At 39.3% G+C, this 10,163-nt stretch overlaps 1 protein-coding gene across 1 annotated transcript in view; it reads left to right on the plus strand.

Moving 5' to 3' along the window:
* Positions 1 to 1,334: 1,334 nt before the first annotated feature.
* The window catches only part of HADH (hydroxyacyl-CoA dehydrogenase), a gene marked incomplete at its 5' end in the record, with an annotated part of 16,512 nt that continues 7,683 nt past the window's right edge, over positions 1,335 to 10,163 (plus strand). Inside the window, 3 exons of the mRNA XM_010139340.1 lie at positions 1,335 to 1,463; positions 2,954 to 3,111; positions 7,835 to 7,961. Of these exons, the coding sequence (XP_010137642.1) occupies positions 1,335 to 1,463; positions 2,954 to 3,111; positions 7,835 to 7,961 (414 nt within the window). The remainder of the gene's footprint in view (positions 1,464 to 2,953; positions 3,112 to 7,834; positions 7,962 to 10,163) is intronic.

Below are 10,163 nucleotides of genomic sequence, written 5' to 3' on the forward strand. Positions count from 1 at the left end.
TCTTAAGATCGTTGGGTGGTAAAGTCTGAAGGAGCATGTGTTTGAATTGCAAAGAGACGGTACCACCTTTTGCCATTTTTCTCCTTTCATGTCCATGTAAATACGGTAAGAATGAAGTGGGTTTTTTCCTGGGATTTTTTGCCAGCTGGTCAGTGATGGTGTAGTCATAGATGGATGATAAGTGATGCATCTCTTAAAAATGAGCTTGGCCTCGATTTTTCTTTTGAAGAGTGGAAGGTCTTGCTTTACCATTGCAAACGATCAGCAACAGGTGGAAGTGTTAGGAGTGCAAGTCCAAGCTTCTTTTAGAAGTTTGTTGCTGTCCAGAGGCAGTGTGGTATTTGTTTATTTGCTGGATTAGTGAGGCAACTTGGACAGGAACAGCATCATGCTTGTCTTCAGGATGTATCTCTCTGTTTTTCATTTCAGCTCGCTTTGCTGAAGTAGGTCTTGTGGGCACTGGAGAATCTTTGTTCTCCAGGTGCAAGGTTAGATGTAAAGTAAAAGGTTGCAGAAGGGACGCTCCTAAGCTGTGTGCCTTTAAAAACCGTCAGTGGAACCGTGTTTTAACATCTCTGTTTTCTGCAGTTATTTTATTACAACTCTGTTAGTTCAAGAATTCTGAAGATGAAGATGGGCTGTTCCTAATTAACAAGAGAAACATAAAATCATGAATTGTGAAGTAACAGATAACCAGCAGCTGATTTTTTAGTAGGGTGTTGCAATGTGAGAAGGTGATGTTACATGTTTGAATTTAATTGAGTACCAATCAAAAAGACAAACCAGTAGTGCTGAGCCAGTGCTTCTGCCAAGTACGTAACCAAAGTATGAGGGCCATTTCACTGCTACTCCGAGCTTTGCTGTCCTCCCTGTTTTTGCATGTTCACGGCCTAACAGCAGAGTTGTGTAAAGCTACATCCCAGGAATGCAGGGTTAGCCATCCCTTATGCTACCTGCTCACCCTGCCGGCATTCCAGTTTTGGTCTCCACAGACCTTTTCCTTACATGATGAGAGTCACAGCTAAGCAGCTTGCTTTTTTCAAGACAGGTATTTGTTCTCTAGCCATAACCACAGAGTTCATCTGCAGGCAGCTCGGGTGAAATAAAAATATCTTACTTCTTTCCCTCAAGTTGTTTGAGACCTTTATCCCTTCCCCTCCGTCCCAGCTGTGTGCAGAGTTTTGTTTTCCTAGCGAAGTATGTAAGTCTTCAGCTATGTTGTTTAGCTTTCTCTTGCCTAACTGATTCATTGCCTAGTGTATTACCTGCCCCAGCACAAATTGATATGGTTGGTCGTTTTATGATACTGATGAATATTTTTTTAAAACTTTCAGGTTGCAGCAGCCAGTGGTCACACTGTGGTGTTGGTAGACCAATCAGATGAAATCCTTAAAAAGTCTACAAAAGGAATTGAAGAGAGTTTGAAGAGAGTGACAAAGAAGAAGTTTGCAGATAAGCCTGAGGTTGACATCTTCTTGATTCCTCTAGGAACACTTAGGAGAATACCGTACTGAAGTTCTGATATTATTTACGGTTATACATTATAGAGCATGTTAACATACTGGCTTAAAAGAAAACTTTTTTTTCCATGTGCTGAAGAACTTGGGATTTTCTTTTTTTGATTCGGGGAGGTTGAAAGATGTCTTACCTTATTTTCTTTCCTTCAGCCTCGAGACTAAGATTTGAAACAGCCGGTGACCTTTTAAAAAAACCCAGATGCTAAATGTGAAATGGTGCCAATTTATTCACTCTGACTTACTAGCAAGCAATATGAGTGCTTACCTGAGAATGCACCAATTTCGACAAAAGTGAATAGTAGCAAAATTGTCTTAATACCTTAGTATTAAGGTATTAAGACTTCGTAAGGAGTGTCTTCCCCACCCCAAGACCTGGCACAGAGTTACTGCAAAGGAAATGCGAGTGCAAGTTTAACTACCCTGGAGTAACATGAATTAGATGTGTAAGATACTTTGCAGTTACATTTCTGAGTAAGACTTACATATACAGGAAGTCATTGTGGAGAAGTTGATACATCTAAATTTATATCCTAAAGGTTATTTGTTGCTATGCTTTTTTCTGTAAATTCCACAGCAGATTCAATTCTTTTGATACATTTCAGCTTACATAATATATACTGGTGTTGATGATTACCAGCATGAACGATGCAGCAGACAAAGGAAATAAAAAAGGGCTTGTTTGCGTGAGGGAATACAGAAGAAAAATTATAGTAATTCCAGGATAACTGGAGCATACGTACATAATTATGGGGAGTCTTTTAATCCAAAGGAAGATTGTCCACATGATGCTTCTGCTTTATATATGACATTACATTCTAGCATGCAGGTATGTTATTACTTGTACCATGTCTCCATTTACCCTTGGTTCGAAGTCTTGCAGTTCTATTTGATTTATATCCTCACAAACTGTGTCAGTGATTGGCAGATTTACTAGTCAGAAAACAGAATATTTTTTCCCCACGTTTGCACTGCAGCTGTAATGAGTGTAGGCCATTTTAATTTCTTGAAGTATTCGTGAACTAGCACATACTTGTTCATAACAGTGAAACCAGATCAATGAAAACAGTGCAGAGGTTTTACACTGGAAAAGTTCCACTTTATGGAGAGCAAGTCCAGGTTGTCTTGGAAACTTGACCAACCAGTTGTTCACTCGGACTCTTATTCTGCAAGTTGGACTGCAGAAAATAGTCTTCCCAAAATAATGAATTCAATGGTCTCATATTTGCTTCAAAGCAGACTTGATCGGCTAGGTAAATTTGTCTGTGAAAGCACCATATCTGTACATACTGAAAACTCTCTCACTGTTTTGGAAATGTAGCAGACTGCCTGAATTTTTTGAGGGCCCAAAATCACTTCAGAGCGTATCAGGGGATTTTCCTGTGAAAATAAATTAAATCATTGGAAATAGACATTGCAACTTCTTGGAAATGTTTCAGGCTGGTGCTGAGTTCATTGAGAAGACCTTAAAGAACCTCACAACGAGCACAGATGCAGTAGCAGTGGTCCACAGCACGGATCTGGTGATAGAAGCCATTGTGGAGAACATGGAAGTTAAAAATGAACTCTTCAAGAGACTGGATAAGTTTGCTCCAGAGTATGTGTATTTTTCCTGTTACATTTTGAAACTTAGACCTTTGTATCTTCTGTTTTTATTCTTACATTGTTAGATCTGCATTTTTTAGCTGTTTTTTTTAAACAGCAGGAGTTTTTCTCCCTTAGACTAACACTAGACCCTCATGACATCTGAAATAGTTGTGCCAGTCATGTATGTTACAAATACTTTTAGATGTATTCAGCAGGTTTATTTCCTTGTTGCATTGCTTCATTTGATGTGCTCCCAGGAATGCGTAGTCTTAAAGTTTGTCCGTCTCCTCAGCAAGTTCGAATCTAAATCCAAATGCAAATGCGCAGCACTAGAGTGAGTTTGTCCTGGTGCATGTGGGTATGGTTAATGTGCGTGATCCCGTATTTAAATAGGGAATTGAGATGATAAAGTATTTGTTTTCAGTGCTCCTGGCATGAACGAGTTTGAAGAAGTCTTAGCCTCTTAGCCATAAGTGTCACAGTCAGCTCAATAGTGACTTAAGTGAGCTAAGTTTACTTTGTATTACAAGAGTTTGGAAATAGCTTATTGCTGGTTATTGTGTGTGAGTTAAAAGTGTAAATAATTTCTTGGCATGCACTCAGTTACTTGAAGTCCCTGGAACTTCCATTGAACTATATTTCATAACTTGTCGAATAGTATCCAAACCCAAAAATGCTGTTAAGCTGAACATGCAGTCTCAAAGCTTGATCCTTGTGAAGAATGACTCAGGATCACAAGACTGTGACTGCTTGCAGGTTTTAACTAGTACGGATTTAACTAGTACAGTTAAATCTGGGGGTATTGGCTAAGAGGTATTGTAGACTAACTGAAGAACTAGGCAACCTGTGGCTTGAGTATAATGTCAAGGGAGAAGTTACCATCCGTTGACTTTAGCCTGGGGAGGTTTTTCAGGCTGTCTCACAGTCAGTAATCAGAATTGCCGGGTACTTCTGAAAACAATAAATGATGACAGCCGCCGTGCGCTGAGCACAGAGTAACTTGCCGTTACCCTTAGTCTGGCAGACAAAAGTAAGCAGCTGCTTTCAGCAATTACCAGGGTACCTTGTCGTGATTAGGTTGTGCTTATTTCATAAAAACAGCACAACACTGGTTGCTTGAGTCTTTGTCCACATATAGCAGAGAAAGTGAATGATCAAATTAGAGTGTACTAAGTGGCAAACCATCTAGAACCAGTCAGCAAGGAAAAGTGAGTCTTGGAGCCTCATTTAATAATATGTATATTTGGAACACCTGAGGCTGTTTTTTATAAGAGTGAGCTGTTTATAAGCATAGCTACCTTGAAACATCAAATTTTACATTACAGAGAGTTAAAAAAGGTACTGGGAGTTGTTTAGATATGCTCCTTCCTGTGGCAAAAGGGATGATTTTGCAGGGTTGGGAAAAATGAGATCAGGCAAGAGGAGAATTGGAAATTATGACAAACATACAGATATCCTGCATGTAGGATACAGAAAAGGGATGTGTGCGGTGGAAAATACAGGTTGCAGTGTAGAAAGTCTGGATGAAAAGAAAGAAAAATTAGTAGAACAGTGAAACATAGTAGCCAGGTGTTTAAAATATTAGCTATTAGATACAAAGAGTAATTTGTAATTTGAGTACAGAGTAATTTGAGTACAGAGCTGGAGATTGTGTGAGTAGCATGGGGAAAGGCAGAAATGTCTGGTGAGTGTTTTTCTGTGTGTTAGAAGGAAACAGTAGGCTTTATTCCTCCTGCGTGGCACTGCAGTGGAGTGGAAAGCTCTTCCTGTCAGTTCAGGCATCCTACGGCCTTTGCCAAGATACAATATTTCAAAATCTATTAAACTATTATATGGACTAACTGTGTGTCAGCTTAATGGGGGTGGTTGACTGGTAATGAAGGTTTGTTTAAAGATAGCCTGAGTGTCGGGAGAAGCTTTGCTTCTGTGGGGCCCTGGGTGTTGATGGCAGTGTGAAGTGTATGTGTTAGGCAGAAATCATGAAAAACCAGGCTTCTGAGGAGGGATGACTTCTCGTAATTCAAGTCTCAGGACTTACCATGCTGGTAGCTGATAGCTGATTGAGGGCTGTATATTGTAGTTGCTCAGACAAGGTGAATTATGCTGTGTGAAACCTTGCGGTTTTCTTCTTTTGTGCTGTGTCCAATGTCTCATGTGTTTCCTCAGCTGCAACAGCTACATGTTCATCTCCCATTTTGGCACTATGATGACCTCTCCAGTGAAGATAAGGCTGGGGACAGCACAAAACCAAAGTGTTGCATTAAAAAACCAAAGCAAAAGTAACTTAATTCCTCTTCCTTTTTCTTTGTAAAAGAACTAGAATTCCTCTTATAGAGGATCTATAAAGGTAAGGGGGTGGGAAAGCTATTCTTTATTGAGAGAAGTTCTGTTCGAGGATGGGGAGTGTATTTCTCTTTAGTTTTCAGTGTAAGTGTAATGAGCGGGGAAAGTTTGGCAACCCTGGAGACCACTGGGGACTCAAGAGTATTCCTCATCTGGGTAACTGTCCAGGTGAGATGGTGAGTGCTGTTTCCTGGATGCGATCAGTCTGAGAGCACGCTAGTTTATGTTTTTAGATTCAAAATCAATTGTGTGTGTTATATTCCTCCTCATGTGGTAATTGTTACTGTGTTACATGGTCATCATCTTCAGAGCAGGTGATAAAGCATTGCTACCTACCCTTCAGGTCTGTTATCCTTTTCTCAAATTGAGTCAGTCTCACATTTCCATTTTGGAAAGGTCAGACTAGAGTTTTTGTAGAATATCCCCACGTTCTTTGTGGCTTCTAGATGTTTAAAAACTGCAGCACTTTTCCAAACAGGATCAGAATTAACATGACAGAAGAAGTTTTGGGCATCCACTTTAAGAGCTCTTACCTGCTTGCTTTTTCTTTGTTTGTGGGAATGGCTGTCAGCATCTCTTGGTCTAGGATTTAGATGTGGAAACTCAGCTAGGAGCTGGCCAGTGGTTTTCAGCTGTTCACTGCGTTGGAATCAGCATGTTATAAAACTGTCACCAAAAAAGCGTTGTTCAGTGTTCACTGTGTAACAGAGTTGGACCGTAAGAGTCAGTTTTGTTGAAATGGTGTGTTTCTCTTCTGGTGAACGCTGGTTTTAGTGTCTTCTGACTCACTAGATGGCACCAGGAGCAAGCACACTGGTGCTTGGGAAAGCACCACTGGGGCTTTACTAGCGCTGCTGCTTTCAAAAGCCTTCCAATGCTGCTGGCACCTGAAGCATGGGTTATGTAATTCTAAGACACAGAAGCATGTATGTTCTATTTTAGACTCAATTTAAATCAGTTGGTTTGTCAGAGCAGAAAGTAAAAATGCCCTTGTACAGCATTAAAATTTAATGCTTTTTTCCCCAAGGCTTAATGTTGCGTGAGGCTACAGTAGTCACCTGCAGAAGTCATGCTGAGGTAAAATCTCTTACTATAAGTGAACCCAGATAGAAATCTAGCATTGATTACATCTCACAAATTAATGTGCTTAAATTTTGTATGAATATTTGAATTCTTTGTATACAGTAGCAGATTTTTGATGAAGATAAGTGTCTTTTGGATGCATTGACCTCGCAAGGTCAAATCTATGAATACTCTTTAGTACCCCATTTCAGAACAATGTAAGGCCCACTTTATGGTGCAGAAATAACAAAAGAATATTTGTAAGACGTGTAAACAGAAGTTTTCAGGACTTTGTATTTTCTTCTTCGTAACAAATTCTCAAAAACTGAGAAAACGTATAACAAATGGAAATCAGCGTGGGGGGTTTTATCCCCAAATGTTTTATTTTAAAGCCACTCTAAGATGTCCTCACAACTTGGACATAACTTTTCTGAAAACTCTGTTGTGAAGCTCAATCACATCTTAGTGAAAAGTAAGCAAAATACCAATATAGATTAACATGTGGTGCAACCAGCAGGATAACATTCTGAAAGGTCAGTAAGATACAGGCCAGTCCGGAAGGTAGGCTTTCGTCTCTAATTTAATTTCCAATTTTTGTGATTTAAAGAAAAAGCCATTTCTCTAAGTTTTCAGTGTGATGGCAGTATAGCAGGGCTGTTGAGGTTATCAGATATTTCTGGAAGAAAGCAAAAACCCTCAAACCGTTATAAAATGCAATTAGTAAATTTGGTTTGTGTCTGGAAAAAGACTTCATATGCGTCTTAAAATTCTTGTGATTTTGTGTATCCTATGCAGTGTCCTAAGTATGGCAGTTTTTATCTTTTCTCTTTTTTTGTCCCATCAGCTCTTTGCTCTAGTGGTAGGTTTGCTCATTACATCTACCACTAATGATTTTTTTTTTCTTTTACAAAAAAACCATAAGATTCCACATTTTTCTTAAGGCTTCAGAGTGCGTTTTTGGCAGGGCAGATGATTTGGTTTCCATAGAGGTGTAAATGATTAACAGTAAAAAATACCATTAGGTTTCCAGGATTGCTGAAGGAATGACCTGGAATGGATGTAGTGAGTTAACAAAAGTTCTCTACTTGCAGAGTCTTTTTTTTCATCATTAGTCAACATACTTACCCGGGAGTCAGAAATTCACACAGCCCTTCTGGTAATTTTTTTATCACTGCTGTACTTAACACCTCAGCAAAAGGACCACGATAACCTGCAGGGATGTTTCTGAGAATTCTGTGGATCGTTAGCCAGTGGTTGTCTGTATACGTCTTTAGTGCACCAATCTCCTACTGTCAGAATGATGCAATCCACGTGTTTCTTTTTTTCAGGTATACAATATTTGCAAGCAACACTTCATCCTTGCAAATCACAGAGCTGGCTAACTCAACCACCAGGCAGGACCGATTTGGTGGTCTCCATTTCTTCAATCCTGTGCCTATGATGAAGCTTGTAGAGGTACCTGTCTTATAACATTGTCATAGTAACCACTGTAGCACAGCAATGCAGTTGTCATCACTGAGAATTCAGTTAGGTGGAAGAGTAGATCTCAGCTTGCAGCTCCTCTGGTATAGAATAAGCTACCTCCAGTGATAAGTGTGTGGTGCAGTCTCTGTTGAGGGGCAGGTTGAAGACATGGAGGTAACACCTTCAGTCTCGAGGCCCTGAAGTTCACTGCCTTGTGACTTTTGAAGTGCAGTCGGTCACGTTTATTTCAGCATTCCAGATGATTTGTCCAGGAGTATTTCCCAGCATTTAAAGAAGTGTAAAGTGAAGTTTTTACATAACTCTTCAGAGGTCTTTTCTAAACATACTCTTTTTGGCTACATCATGCAATTTCTAATAATACAGCAGTGCAGAGCAGAATAAGAAATAATCTGATGTAAGAGTTTCTCTGAGATGCCAAGGAAAAGGTCACATTGCAGAAAAAGTGGCAGGTCTCTCTTCTTTCTCCCCTTCCCCTGTTATGGCTGACCTTGATCAGCTAGAACTTACAGACTCTTGAGTAAGTGAAAGGAAACTTTGCATTTGGGCCACTCTGCCCCGAAGTTTCATGTACTTTGTGCCCTTCAATGTTGTAAATCTTTTTCCTCTGTCCCATGAGTGATTAGTTCTATTAGGGCTTTGGTGACAGGCACTTCAAATACATCGTGCCTGCCTTTTGAACTCCTGAGATTAACTTTATAATATTTTTTGCTTGTTTCCCATTAAAATATATGTTATGTAGTCGCTTACTCTGTGTCTTTGCATGTATTGGTCTCTTCCTTTCCTTTTTTGAAATGTTCAAACTTTTTGGCTGAAATGAACAAATTTGACTCAGAGTATGGTTGTCTGATGAGGGCTCAGACACTTGCAAATTCTCTGTCAGTAACTTCTGTACCCATACGGATTTTTTTCTTTTTAGTTTAATATTGCATCCTGTATATTGTGACTAAATGCTCTGGGGAAATGTAAGAAGGGAAGGGAGGAATTGTATAGGTGTTGTCAGAGGTAACAAATCTTTAGATAATTCCTGAGGCTAATGTAGGCTTTATTGACTTCTGTGCTAAGAACTACTTGTTAATTTCTATGGATTAAATGTCCTATGCCTTGTCTCAAGCCTAAAACAAATCACAGTCTTCAGAAATCTAAACTAATCTCTGTGAGATTCGAAAAATGTGGAAGATAGCTATCATTTTTTGTAAAAAGACAGAGCAATCCCTGTCTAACTGCTGTGGTCAATCTTAATGATTTCTGGGTTTTTTCACCTGACTTAGGAGTATCCTACCCCAGAGTCACTCCAGTTGATGAGTAGTATTTGAAAAACTTTAAAACACAGAAGCTGGGCGTTTAGTGACTTGATCTTGAAAGATGCCAACATTAGTAAATAAATACACTTTTTAAAGCTTTGTTTTTGTTTCACGTCTACTGCTGTAAATCAGGATTGGCATTGAGAAACGCTGTAGAAAAACCTTTTCTATGTAAAACAGATGTTTCAGTTTGAAATCATCAAGAGAATCACCAAAACCATGAAAGATATTACTGGAATGGCCAGTCGTCTGTCATGGAAGCTGTCCTTCGTGGGTCACAGATCTGCAGTGCCTTTGAGTCTTACCTGCTCTTTTCATAGATTGTTGATCTCGTGCTCAGAAGCACATAGCTTTGAGGGGATTTTTTTCCTGTAATGATCCAAAAGGCTAGTGCTAATGTTTCAGAATTTTGAAGTATATATTAGAAATTGATTCTTGAAGCTGTTGCAGTCTTATGTTGTATCTCAGATATATTTATTTAATACCAAAGTAAAAGCTGTTTTTTCTGCTGAGACGCAGGACTTTTCCTCACTCCTAACAGTGGTTTTTTTGTATTGGCCTTATGTCAGTGAAGAAAATAAACACGGAAGCTTACTACGGAAAAGCTAAGAGGCTGTCACAAAATTGAAAGATAGATTTTAAATTTTCTTTAGAATTACATGTCTGTGTCATGTTTTCACTGGGCACAGGCTAGATCATACAACGCTTTGAATCGGGAACTGTGTCTGTTAGTATGGTTCTCTAGAGTGATGCCATCGTGTTTCCCAAGGCAACGGAGACTGTGTATCTTTTACAGTTGTTTTGTTATCCTGTAATCTCTAAATGTGGTTTCTAAAGGTCGGTCCCTTTTACAGTCCCTACTGGCTGAGTG

The sequence above is a fragment of the Buceros rhinoceros genome, unplaced genomic scaffold, assembly GCF_000710305.1.
Source record: "Buceros rhinoceros silvestris isolate BGI_N320 unplaced genomic scaffold, ASM71030v1 scaffold13947, whole genome shotgun sequence".
NCBI classification, from domain to species: Eukaryota; Metazoa; Chordata; class Aves; order Bucerotiformes; family Bucerotidae; genus Buceros; species Buceros rhinoceros.